At 34.9% G+C, this 14,375-nt stretch overlaps 2 protein-coding genes across 2 annotated transcripts; both read left to right on the top strand.

Moving 5' to 3' along the window:
- The first annotated feature begins 2,703 nt into the window (after nt 1-2,703).
- Nucleotides 2,704-3,264, top strand: LOC110019016 (60S ribosomal protein L27-3-like). The gene has a single exon (XM_020716533.1). The coding sequence runs from the start codon at nt 2,719-2,721 to the stop codon at nt 3,124-3,126; it is 408 nt and encodes a 135-aa protein (XP_020572192.1). The 5' UTR covers nt 2,704-2,718; the 3' UTR covers nt 3,127-3,264.
- Nucleotides 3,265-9,900: 6,636 nt separating this feature from the next.
- LOC110019011 (ATP sulfurylase 2-like) lies at nt 9,901-13,389 on the top strand. Its single transcript, XM_020716526.1, is given in 6 exon segments — nt 9,901-10,214; nt 10,216-10,479; nt 11,578-11,983; nt 12,317-12,577; nt 12,917-13,003; nt 13,105-13,389. Coding segments are annotated over 6 exon segments (1,302 nt in total). The 5' UTR covers nt 9,901-10,071; the 3' UTR covers nt 13,246-13,389.
- The last annotated feature ends 986 nt before the right edge of the window (nt 13,390-14,375 follow it).

The following is a 14,375-nucleotide window of genomic DNA, read 5'->3' as shown; positions in this document are numbered from 1 at the left end:
TCCGCGGGCGCGGGGGGGGGGGGTAATTTAAGTAATTACATATTGTATTATATGATTATATATATGTCGCGTTTATAATCCTAGGGGAGTCTCTGAGACCGCGAGATTCTGAATCTTGTATTCTGTACTCCTTTTTCAATATTGAGAAGGAAGTCGTCGTTCTGCTCCCGATGATGTAGGCATTTTTGCCGAACCACGTAAATCTCTGTGTGTTCTTGTGGATTTGTGTCGATTCTTATTTTTCCTCGCCCTAATTTCTCAACAAGTGGTATCATAGTAAGATTCGAGGGCAGAGAAGAAAAATTTGGGCGGCGCAGAAATAAAGAAGATTTTAGCAGAGGAGGTTGGCGGCTATGGAAGGATTTCGACAAGGTTCACGACAGTTCGGATTTGGGTGTTGGAAGGTTCGACAGGAAGACGAGGGCTTTTCCGCGAAGGCTTCAAGTGCGACACCAGGTGCCCGCAGACAGTAGTTCGACGAAGCTTTGGAAGAGTCGGCGCAAGAAGGCGTCGACGAAGCTTCAGAAGAGTCGGCGCAAGAAGGCGTCAACGAGATCGGCAGAGGAGCAAGAAGGCATCAACGAGATTGACAGAGGAATCACGACATTCGTGATCGCGACAGAGGAATCACTGCTTTTGCTTCGACTGTTCGGACTGGCTTCGATTTGACGAGAGGTTTTGGTGCCAGTCGAAGTCGCTACAAGCAAAAAAGGAAGGTTCGATGTCAGCCTGGAGCGGAGGCGAAAATTGGAAGCTCCGATTTCATTTCTTTGCTGCGGAAGAAAATTGGAAAAAAATTAAGTTCCGATTTTATTGCGAAGAAGAAAATTGGAAGAGAAATCAAGTTCTGATTTTATTTTCTTTGCGGGAGATGGAGAAAAAAATTGGAAGGAAATAAGTTCTGATTTTATTCCTTTGCCGATGAGAAGAAATTTATAAGGGATATTTTCCAGATTTTTTTAGAGGCAATAAAGGAAATTTTCTCAATTAATCAGGAAAATCTTGCTGCATTCAGAGATTTTTCAGAACGCAGGAAAGGCAAGGAAATGAAGCCTGCTGCTGCACCCCGGAAAGGAAATATTTCTTTCTGGAAGGAAAACGGAGGTGGAGTTTTTTTGGAAGGAAAACGGAGGTGGAGCTTTTCTGGGAAGGAAAGCAGAGCTTTTCTGAAAGAAAAAAAAAGAGCTTTTCTTGGAAGTTAAGAAAAAAGATTTCTGGAAAAGTTTAATTAAGGAAAATTTAATTAAGGGAAAATCCTTTTTCTTGGAAACTTAATTAAGGGAAATTTCATTTTCTTGGAAACTTAATTAAAGGAAATTCTTTTTTTCTTAGAAACTTAATTAAGAGAAATTCATTTGTCTAGGAAACCTAATTTAGGAAAACTTAATTAAGGAATCTTAATTAAGGGATTATTTTAAAGGACCCAACCCACATTGGTGCAGAAGAAACTCCATGATATATTTCTCCTAAGAGACTGTATATTCGCCAAGGTGGAGATTTGTTGGGTATACGCATTTCTCATAAATTGACTGAATATTCGCTAATGTGGAGATTTGTTAGGTATGACTCATAATATCAGAATTTTGAATCTCTTGAAATGAAGAGGAATGAAGAGATGTCTAGATGTCTCTTGGAATTGAAGAGTTGTGTCTCTTGAAATTTAGTTGGTTGGGGGGATTAACAAGAGTGCAACGGAAGCGTGGTGACCCAACTCACATTGGTGCATAAAAAACTTCATGTATATTTCTCCTAAGGGGCTGAATATTCGCCAATGTAGAGATTTGTTGGATATATGCATTTCTCCTAAAGGGGTTGTATATTCGCTAAGGTGGAGATTAAGGTGGAGATTTGTTAGGTAATTTGTTAGGTATGACTCATAAAGCATAAATGGGACAGATGCTGGAGCGGAGCGGAGCCCGCGAGCGGAATGAAGTAGAATGATCTGTCCAATCGGGGGAGTTTCATTATGTGGGTTAGGGGTGCAAGGGCAACATCTCACGGTTTGGTGCGGGTGTAATTTAAGTAATTACATATTATACTATAAGATTATATATATGTCGTGTTTGTAACCCTAGGGGAGTCTTTGAGACCCCGAGATTCTGAATCTTGTATTTTGTACTCTTTTCTGAATATTGAGAAAGAAGTCGCCGCTCTGCTCCTGAGGATATAGGCATCTTTCCCGAACCTCGTAAATCTTTGTGTGCTCTTGTGGATTTGTGTCGATTCTTATTTTTCTTCGCCCTAATTTCTCAACAATTATGTATGTAAATATGAGAGTTTATGTGCTAGATAGGCAAATATATAATTAGAAAATAAATTAGTTGAGAAAGATTAATTTGTGATTTTATTTAAATGCTATTCCATGAGTAAATCAATGGTTTTATAACTTAATCACATATTCAGTATTGCACATTAATACATAAATAAATTTAAAAATTAGAAAGTATATTGCACGTTGACTGTTATCTATTGGTTTCAAATCAGGGGTTGACCATCCTTAGTTAAAGGGAGGGATCAAGAGCAAGGCTAAAATATTTCAGAAAGATTTACATTCATACCACTCAATTCTTATGTATTCACTTGTCTAATACCTAAACTTTAATTTTTACATATATATATATATATATATATATATGCCCCGATCGCGGGAGGAGCTACCGTCAATCTGGGCGAAGCAGAGAGCAGCGGTGATCGTCAGAGTAGGAAGAAAACTCAAAGATGGTGAAGTTTCTGAAGCCGGGAAAGGTTGTCATCATTCTCAATGGCAGATTTGCCGGTCGTAAGGCGGTTATCATTCGATCTTTTGACGACGGCACCCGTGATTGTCCTAACGGTCACTGCCTCGTCGCCGGAATCGCTAAATACCCTAGAAAGGTCATCCGAAAGGATTCGGCCAAGAAGACGGCGAAGAAATCAAGGGTCAAGGCCTTCCTAAAGGTTGTTAATTACACCCACATCATGCCCACCCGATACACCCTTGATGTCGATCTGAAGGAGATTGTCACTCTTGACGCGCTCCAATCTCGGGATAAGAAGGTCACAGCCTGTAAGGAGACCAAAGCGCGTTTTGAAGAACGATTCAAGACAGGGAAGAACAGGTGGTTCTTTACGAAGCTGAGGTTCTAGGTAAAGCGAATGATTCATTGAGGCTAGGGTGCTTGCTCTTTGAGTAATCCAGCGGTACGGTTTTCGATTTTATTTTTTTTGTTTCCGTGTTATAAATCTGGTACTGGTTATCTTATAAGATTTTCAGGCTTTCTGTTCCGAGTTCTTAGTTGTTGCTGTAAGACTAATAATTAAGATCTTGTTTCTTTACAATGTGTCTTTCGTGGGAAATTGCTAGAATTTACTCCTAGGGGCTGTACTGTAACGGATTTAAGTGTCATTTGATTTAAATCTTGCAAGAAAGAAAATTGGCAACTTTTGAATTGGATTCAGTAAGTCCTGTTTACATTGGATTTCTTCATAGTTTTGACTTAAATCCCGGATTTTCTAAATCTTTTTGTTGGCAGGATTTAGTAAATCCGGATTTACAGGATTCTCTAAACCTGTTAAAGTTGAAGAATCAAAGCTCTAGATAATTCAGATTGATGTAAAAGCTTTTTTAAATGTCCTTTCATTTTAGTTTTATCAAGCTTTTATGCTTTGCTAAGAAAGGCACTTGTAAGGTAAGAATGTGTGGGATGATTTGGACCTTAATTGGCTTAAGAATGAAGGTTAAAGGGTGGAAAAACATTTATAAAACCATGATCATTAGTCTCATTCTTAAATTGCTCAACTTTATAAATTTTCATCCGTAATTCATTCCGATTGAATATTGCACAACTACTAACATTAATTTGTGCATTTTTCTTGCAACTTGTGGCCATGCTATATTGGTTCCATTAACTTTTTCATTAAAGGAACAGGGGCTGTGGAGTTGATCTCGCGGCCGTGTTCTGTCAAAAAAATTTTTTGGCTTTTTACAATAACCCCACACGACGTGATTTTCAAACGCTCTTGCAACGTTTTCAAAATGCCGCGCGGAGTCGATCCCGCGGCCGCGTTCCGTCAAAAAAAGTTTCGGCTTTTTACGATAACCCCACACGACGCGATTTTCAAACGCTCTTGCAACGTTTTCAAAATGCCGCCGTGGCAATAAGCCGCCCCAAACGCATACTTAAGCTTTTATAAAATTTTCCTATTATGTAATTCTCTCATACACTTTTTTTTGTTCTATCACTCTGGATTTCAATTTTAGAAGCGATTTATTCTTATCTTACATAAGCATATAAGATACTTAAAATGATTACATTTAGCTTGATTTTTTTCTCCCAACAATATTGTATGATAAGCATAGGTTTCACTCCCATTGAAATTGTATTATGATGCAACCTCATTTTTTGTTTTGCTAACATGAAGCTTAATGTTTCATTTGTTTCAACAAAATCACGTATATTAAATTGATCTCATTCGCAAATAAAATAAGCCATGGTGCCACATTTTGAAATATTTGCATGCCTCTTCTCAATCAAAATATTAAAGATATGAACTCAATGCTGTTCATTGTGTATGTTTGATGTGGCTAAGAACCCTTGATCACACGACAACTATTTATATTAATATTCAGTACTTTGTTTATTATGGATTTGTTCATTAATTTCAAAATACCTATGGATCCTTTTTATTTAATGGATACAAATTCATCTATTGTAATTAGGGCTCTCAAAATGGGAAAAAAAATTGTGTCTCGATTCTGGCCGTAACTCTACGTGTGGAATCCAATAATATGTGTGGGGATGCTGAGCTGTGTGAAAACTGCTGTGGGGCAGCTGTTACTGAAAAAAAAGACAGTTTTGCCCCTGTTTGTAATGTTGTGTTTAACAAAACTATGATAGCTATAAATTTAATAGTTTTAAAGCAAAAATTCAATTAAAAATAGTATAAAATTACAAAAATATTATTTTTAACATTAAGGCGGTGTAGCTCCCGTGCTAGACTTTCTTCAAGTGATGTTTTTCATTCTCGGTAATCATCGTTGAGGGAATCCTCCAAACGTTCTTCAACGTTTTAGCGTTCATTATTATAAAGAAACATAATAGCAAAAATGTCAACGAACTTAGGTAGAAATTGGTGCCTGTGCACTTTTACTAGTTATTCGTAAGTTTTTCCAATAGGAATTCATAGATTCGATAGTTTGTGAAAAAGGAAAATTTGCGGTTAGTAATTATATTCAAAGAAGAAGTGATAATTATATTCCCTGTTTTAATATAATCAATGTTACCGTACGATTAACCATCGATAAGAGGCGTAGCCAAACGAACCATTATTAAATCTATAAGTCCTACTCTGAGAGCCAGGTAACCATTTTTCCCAACGTTTTCCCAAGTTTATTCACCCTTAAAATCACTGTAACGAAGATAGTAGAAAATTAAGTATAAAAAACGATTTCCAAACCCCGATTAGGCTGCGAGCTGAACACCATTTACCGAGTTTCACAGAAATTGGACTCCTCCATTAATTTCGATCGCCTCACAAAACACGTCGCTCGTTTTATAGCCTCTCCCCAACCGCAAGCATCAAAGCAAAGGAAACCTTATCGGCCGAAATACCAAGATATATTTGTACAATCAAGCAAACAAACAATGGGTTAAGACACCTCGTATTGTTTAGTCTGGCTGAAGGGGCGGCCGAGTCGCTTGGTGATCTCCTTCTTCTGCACGAGGGCTTTCTTGGAGGCGTAGCGGTTGGGATCGAGATGACGGAGCCCCATAAAGAGGACGAGGCTGCTCAGCGCAGCACTAGCAGCGTACAGAAACATCTCCTGCTCCAACCTCGCCTGCGAATCCTTCATCTTGCAAGCACGCGAGCGAGAGCGAGAGGGAAAAAAAAGAAAAGGAGAGAACTCGTGTTTGGACCTCAAATTTTTTGGTTGTGAACAACAGGCGAGATGGCGAGATGGCGAGATGGTTTGTGGAAACGATGGCACAGGTGACAATTTGAAAAAGTAGCGACCCGAAAGCTAGGGCTGCCGGTCGATCTCGTGGCGGGCTTTTCGCCCGTTTTCACGTCGTCCGGGCACGAAGTTGGGAGACAAACAGTAAACATTCACGGTATTGGGCTGTGCCGCACGAAAAAAAGTGGCAAGTCCTTAGCTTTTAACCCATGGGTGGAATTATTAATTTTGAGAATATTTAAGGAATTTTTTTAGCGTATGCAGAACACTTTAAGACTAAAATTTGTACCAAATAAATTTAGCATAATGCATATCTGACAGGTTAAAGTAAATTGTGTTTTGGTATCCATATTTTATGTATTAAAATGAAGATAATAGTAAGAAAAAATCCCAAAAAGATAATAATTGAAACATGAAGAATCTTCTCAAACTAAAAGTAACGATGCATCAGAGAGATAAATTTGGAATAAGAGTGCTAAACTTAAAAACTAGTGATTATAACTTAGTCGGGAATGTAGATATGATAAGTCTATTATCCCTTAAACCCATGTAAATGAGGTTATTAATTTTCTTAAGATAACTTAGGCAAACTCTCAATTGTTTGTAAAACTTTGCTAAGATGCACCTTTTGTATCAAATACATTTAGCCTAACTAGTATTTGAAAAGTGAAAGTTAAAAGCTAAGATCTTGTGAGATAATTAGTTTCCTAGTAAAAATAAATCGAGCAAATGATGTTGTGAGATAGTTCGAAACATAACATAAAAGTTGCTTAGTAATACACACAAATTATTGGAAAAAGATAAGTTCAATTTTATCCTACTACTTGATTAAATTCAGGAAAGAAAAAAAAAATATCATTTTCGAAGAATTTGAACGTAAGAAGCCATTCATTTAATAATAAGAAAAATAAAGAGTGGTTAAGAAAATTTTAATGAATTTGCATTAAATTGATATTCATTCATTTTCGAAGAATTTGCATGATATATTAAGGTATGAATACATTTATGAATGAATGAATAATAATAATTTTAACTCGAAGAGTTGAATAGCTAAAATTGGGCAACTAAAGTTAAGAAAAAAAATTTTTTTTTCACCCAACATACCATCCAATATATTTCCAAAAAATTGATTTTCAGTACTTAACCAGCAGCCACGAAAGATAGAGAAAATAGAACATCAAGACATTTCAAATAAAAAAAAAAAAATTATAAAGATCAAAGATGTTGCAAAATGAGACTTGATTCTCTAAAAATTTTACGAATAGAATTATTAGTATATTATAGTTGATTTTATGGACATTAATATTCTTAAATGTGGTAAGATAATTATTAAAAGCATGGGAGGAATGATCAAAGGAAGCCTAATTATGTTGAGTGGGTCATAAAAAATGGGTTAATAATTACCTGACCAAGTTTCACATAATTATATAAAAAAAGTTGTTCACTATATATATAAAGTTAAAAAAGAAAGGAGGTTGGATTTCCCATTGGCCATTTATGGAATAAAAAAAAAATCCTTCTAATTATGTATCCATAATGGTAGAGAATGGCATATTGCTTACAAAATCTACAATCCAACTAGCAAATAAGGTGAATTTTTTTTTAATAATCATTAGTTTTTAAAACAATATCTTTATTAATGTTGTCAAAAGTTTTTTAATAAATCGATATTAGCACAACAAGTTCTAAGAGCACAGATTGAATTAAATACTCTTCAGAATTCATGCGCAAGAGCAATATTCTTATTCGCGATGTCCGATTTACGATCAAAGTTATCTAAAAAAGGTGAACTACTTGAGTCGAGCAACAATAAGCTTAAAAGGTGCTACTGAGAGAAATAAGTTATGATTACAAGAATCATTAGCAAAAAAATTATTTAATAATCAAGATAATATCTATGTGTTTCACAAAAGTAGGGAGCTTGATTCATAATAAAAGGCTTAATAGGAGAAATAATTTGAGGCATAAAAATTACTTGAGGAGAAGAGTATATATTTATGATTAAAATCTTTTAGCCAAATGGTTATGTCCATATAGGAGTGTCAAAACGGCTCTTTGTTCGTGAACAGCTTGTGTTCGACTCGTTAAGAAACTCGTGTTTGGCTCGTTTTGACTCGAAATACGACTCATCAAGTTTATATATATATATATATATATAAAAAGTAGTATTTTATTTTTTTGCTTTTATACCTTTTCTTTAAAAAAAAGTTGTATTTTAAAAAAATCTAATTGACTACAAGGCTACAAAGATTTATAATCAATTAAAATATTGATTAAGAAAATAGAATAAAAATTATTAAATTAGATTCAAATGATGTTTTAATATAAATAATAATTTTTAAATCTTGCTCAAACCCTTATTGTCTTATGACTACATGATCAGGGTTGTTAAAAGGATTCTTTGTTCTTGAACAACTCGTGTTTGGCTCGTTTGCTATCGTTAAGCAAACAAACCGAAGACGAACACACTTTTTGAGCTCGAAATACGTGTTCGGCTCGTTTACACCCCTACGTCCATATAAATACTAAAGTAATAATCAAATATGTTTTTCAACCCTTTCAAATATATGATCCAAGAAAAAAATAAAATATGAAAAATAGTTCTAAAGTACATTTTTTTTTTGTCATAATGAGGTGTGAAATCTTTCCCATGCAGACTCTTAATTTAATTTTCAACCTTTATTTTTTATATTTATACCACTGTAAACTTTCACATCACATCAAAAATATTATTGTTTGAACTTGAAATATATTATATACCTTTATATAGATTGTTAAGGGGGCATATATGTAAAAATTAAAGTTTAGATATTAGATTTGTAAATACAAAAGAATTGGGTGGCATTGTGGTAAAATCTTCCAAAAAAAATCAAATTCCAAAAATTAAAAATGAATCTACTCGTGGAAATGGGATAGATGCAACAAGCCTTTTGGACAGTTTTTTCAAAGAACATTTATATTCTCTCTCAATTATTGTTAAGAATAAAGTGATAAAATTCCCATCCAATCGTTCCAGCAGCCCGTTCATATTTTCCGAAAGCACATAATAACTTTTAATAAATAATTTCTCACCCTTGGATTTACATCAAAATTCGGGCTAGCTGGGAACACCTGATGCTACACGAATCATAAAGCGGATCCAATGTCCCAAGAATCGAACTACTTTCCCATTCAACCAAATGAGCTTTCCATTCCGGGCAAAGGTGTTATGTCGAGATCCACCGTCCATCTCTTCATCCAACGGATGAAGTCTCCATAACACAAGTACCATAGTGAGCCACCAAAAGTATATTTTAAAAAGAGAAAAAAAATAAATAAATATGGGCATTTACTTATACACCAACTATTTTTATTTATTTACACAGGATTAGCATTATTTGGACAAAATAAAAAAGAGATTTTTAATTTTTTGTTCGGTTTTAATATTCATTTAATCCAACAAATCGAAAAACCAAAAATTAAATATTATATAGAGCATCCATAAAATTAAATCAATATTATATAAAATTGAACGAACACTCACCCATATATATAAATATCGAACAACTAAATTTTATTTATATTAATACTACTGTAATTTTTCATATCAAATAAAAAATATTACTATTTTCAATTATAAAAATAAAATATAAATTTTCATATATAGATATTGTATATATATATAGCATCCATAAAATTAAATCGATATTATATAAAATTGAGCGAACACCCACCCATATACATAAATATCGAACAACTAAATTTTATTTGTTTATATTAACACCACTGAAATTTTTCATATCACATAAAAAATATTACTATTTTTATACATAAATATTATATATATATATATATATTTTGAAGTTAAAAGGAAAATATGTAAATACACAAGAATTAAATGACCAATACGTAAATAGTCCAACAAAAAAACGAACCTTTATATATATATAAAGACACCGTTATCGTTATGCGGTTTTGGAGCCATCACCGTTGGATTCGATGTCTCTCTATATACCCAAAGCTCAAATCGTTTCCCACTCAAACGTATACCTTCTGTCACCACCGCCGACCTTCCGGCGAGGCAATTCAGTCCAACCCTAAGATTTCTTCAGCGATCGCCGCCGCTCAACACTCTCTACTACTCCAACCCTCTTCGCATGGCGGCATCGATTAACTCCGGCGATCTGTCAAAGTTCTCCGGCGTGGCGCGGAGCTCGCTAATCGAGCCAGACGGTGGAGAGTTGGTGGAGCTGGTGGTTCCAGCCGAGGATCGGGCGGCGAGGCGGGGGGGGGGGGCGGGGGGTGGTGAGGATCGGGAGGGTGGATTTGGAGTGGGTGAATGTGCTAGCCGAGGGATGGGCGAGTCCTCTGAGAGGGTTTATGAGGGAGGAGGAGTACTTGCAGAGTCTGCATTTTAATTCGATTAGGATGGAAGATGGATCGGTGGTTAACATGTCGCTGCCGATTGTGCTTGCTGTTGACGATTGTGCCGTCGAAGCTATCGGCGTCTCTGCCGATGTTGCTCTTGTTGGGCCCGATGGAGATTTTGTGGCTATCTTGAGAAGGTCAGCGGTATTTGCTCCATGGTGTTCTTCTATTAATTTATGAATTCTTGGTATGGTTTTCAGTGGATTGAAATAGAAATAATCATTAACTTCGTTGCATTTTGATTTTATGTCGTTTTCTAATTAGTGGTGGTATGGCTGATCAACAGTTTTACAAAACCTTTACTGAAGATTATGACTGGAATTTTTCTTTATTGTTTCATCTTGATTGAACAGGAGCTGTTCATTGTTTTCTGTGGCGTAAGAGCCATTTATAGTCTGGAGCATTAGAACTGTTGGATTCAAATCTGTTTTGTCCATTAGTTATGCCCAAATCTTACCTGTATTTGAGAGGGAAAAACGATGTGTGAAGATATTTAAAGTAGGGGAGTAAAAATCGATTTAAAAAGTACAACTGTAAATATAATCTCCCAAAACATAGAAAGAATTGGAAGGAGAGAGATGAAAAGAGACATGAAGAAAAAAAAATTTCCTTTAACACTGCCATGTTCTCATACTTACAGGAGGATTTGGGTTCCAGTGCTATAATAAAAGCTACATAATAAGTAATAGAAGGATAATAAAATACATGAAGAGATGTGTATAATCTAAATATGTATAGCCAAATATCTGATAACTCAATCTTTTAATTAAATCATTCTACTTTCAACAAATAAACATAAAATACCAGAAGCATTAAAAGTCTGATGCCCACCACCTGTGAATGCATGCATAAACGATGTCAGTTGTGAGTTATCTTTTATTGAGTTGCTCTCATTATTCCATTATAGCTGTCGTGTATGGGTTTTTACAACAGCATGACCTTTAATATTTCTATATATATAGATATATAGATAACATATGCATTTCATAATTTTGATCTCATATTTGATTATATATATATCCATAATCTGGTATTTTAGAATGTTATTGGGAACGTAAAATGAGTAAAACTTGTACTAACTAATCTCTTTTTAATACCAATAAAATTTATTAATTGAAAATCCTTCAATTCTTTTTCTTAATGTTTTCATTTTTGCAGATTACATTACACTTCTCAGATTTGATGTTGTTCACCCTCAATTTGCTGCAAATGTACTGACACATTCTGCCTTTCAGCATTGAAATATATAAACACAATAAAGAAGAAAGGATTGCAAGAACATGGGGAACAACAGCTCCTGGATTACCTTATGTTGAGGAGGTAATCAGGCCTGCTGGAAATTGGCTCATTGGGGGAGATCTCGAAGTGCTGGAGCCTATCAAGTATAACGACGGCCTCGATCACTACCGCCTCTCTCCTCGACAACTTCGCAATGAATTCAATAGCCGCCGGTCTGATGCAGTGTTTGCTTTTCAGTTACGAAATCCTGTGCATAACGGCCATGCATTGTTAATGAATGACACACGAAGGCGCCTCTTAGAAATGGGTTACAAGAATCCGATCCTCCTATTGCATCCTTTAGGAGGCTTTACAAAAGCAGATGATGTCCCATTGGATGTTCGGATGGAGCAGCATTGTAAGGTTATTGCCACAAAATTTGTATATTTTTTACTTCTGTTGTTTATATTCATGATTAAATAGAATGTATAAGAGTAAAGTGTCACAATAGACCTTTAACTATTTGCATGGGGCCAGTACCAGAGTCTATAAAAGTGAAATTAATTCTCAAACTCTTTAAATTTGGATTGAAATAGCCCTATGTTAGTACTATTTCAGCTTATATTAAAAGAATCTAGCAGCTAAATTGACACTTCTATAAAGTTTGGACAAAAATGATCCCATGCAAAAGGACAAGGGGCTATTTTGACACTTCTTCTCAAATGTATAAATTTAGAATTTTATGTATTGATATAGGTTCTGGAAGATGGAGTTCTTGATCCTAAGACTACCATCGTAGCAATATTTCCATCGCCGATGCACTATGCCGGTCCCACTGAAGTACAGTGGCATGCGAAGGCTCGAATGAACGCAGGAGCGAACTTTTATATTGTTGGTCGTGATCCTGCCGGAATGGCTCATCCGATGGAAAAGAGAGATTTGTATGATCCAGATCATGGGAAAAAGGTTTTGAGTATGGCTCCAGGATTAGAGAAGCTCAATGTTTTGCCTTTCAGGGTATTTCCTTTGTCTTGCATTTTGCTCTTCTTATTTATTATCTGATTCAACATACAAGCTGACAATTGCATGCAATTTTTTTCTATTTAAAGTTGTGTTATTAAGATAATTTCTTAATTTTTATCCAACTGGGAAGTAAGAATCATAACTGATAATTCGTTTCTATTACATCCATTCAGAATTTTGTTATCAATGCAATACTTCTATGATATATTCAAATACATGTAACCGAATTAAAATGATTTTTTTATCTTTTTTAGAGCATTTTTAAGATATTTAATTCAATCTCTGGAATGGTCAATTCTCTAAAACCATATATGGCTTGGTCCTTAACTGCAGGTTGCAGCATATGACACTGCGGTAAAGAAGATGGCATTTTTTGATCCTTCTAGAGCTAAAGAGTTCCTATTCATCTCTGGTACCAAGGTTGGTCTCTCAAATGATGATAATATTTGCAGATAAACCATTAATCTTATTGAAAATTTCAAAATATACAAATGAAAACTTCTGATGCATTGTGACTTCAGATGCGGGAATATGCGAGGAATGGAGAGTCTCCTCCTGATGGATTTATGTGCCCAGGCGGATGGCAAGTTTTGGTCAACTATTATAAAAGCTTGCAAGCAGAAGAAACCGAACAGTCTGCTGCTGCTGCTGTATATGTTTAAAGAACTCCGAGAGAACATTAAAGGACCACATTTTTTTATGCTAAATTCACTAATTCAATCCTATACGTGTTACTAGAAGCAGCAGTTGATGATGTTTGCAAAATGGTATAAAGATGTAATTTCTACTGATTTTTATAGATTTTAGATTATGAATATAATTTATCATATTATGTTGGTAAGCCCGATAAATGCAAAATCTAGGTCTGTCAATTTGGCTCGTTGTTCGCGAACAGCCGACTTGTTGAGCTGCTCGTGTTCGACTCGTTCATTAAGCCTAACGAGCCGAACACGAACAAATTTTTAAGCTCAAAATGTAAACGAGCCGCACATGAACAAAAGTTTGTTCGCTCGTGTTCGGTTCGAATCTGCTTGAAAATAAATAAATGTATATATATACATAATAAATATTATTAAAATTAAATATTATAAATTATAATTAATTAATTTTTATATTGTATTAATTTTTTTTAAAAAAATAATTATTATGATAATTTTATATTCTAAAGAACCAACCACAAGCTGAACATGAATAAATTGCTTAAGCTAAACACGAATATACTATTCACGAGCCATTTCAAACATAAGCCAAATTCAAACGAGCTGAACACAAGTCAACCTGAGCTCGCTCATGCTCGGCTCGTTTACCGCCCTAGCAGTCCAATTCGTTAGAGACAACCATTGTAGGTTATAATAGGCTGGAGGTTTGGCCCTAAGCTTATTTAGACATAAGAATTGTTACTCTTTCTATTTGAATTTGTTTGCACTCAATAACAACTTTCTTCTTTTTCTCATCACTTGAATTGAAAAAAAGTGAAACACTTAAAAACAATGATTATAATGTCTTATCTGTTCCATATAACTGTGCTCACAATCATTTATAAGATGTTTGCTTCGTAATATTCTCTTCGTCATCAATAATTTAAAGCAGTAATGTGATTGGAATCTCATAACTAAATCAGCAAAAAGAATAAAAAGAACTGTAATCACCTTGGGATTCAGCATGGGCTGTCGACCAGTAAAATAATTTTATACACGGGACTTCTGTGTATCAATACCTTCAACACTACACCGAATATAATATTCTCATAAAATTGAGATATCTTCAATTACTAAATTTGGAGCAGTAAAGA

Source organism: Phalaenopsis equestris, unplaced genomic scaffold (genome assembly GCF_001263595.1).
Source record: "Phalaenopsis equestris unplaced genomic scaffold, ASM126359v1 Scaffold000038, whole genome shotgun sequence".
Lineage (NCBI taxonomy): Eukaryota > Viridiplantae > Streptophyta > Magnoliopsida > Asparagales > Orchidaceae > Phalaenopsis > Phalaenopsis equestris.
Note: the sequence above shows the minus strand (reverse complement) of the source record. Positions and strands in the feature narration are given on the sequence as shown.

What these genes read in the sequence shown, in the direction of transcription:
- LOC110019016 (XM_020716533.1), top strand. Translation starts at nt 2,719, where the DNA reads ATGGTGAAGTTTCTGAAGCCGGGAAAGGTTGTCATCATTCTCAATGGC.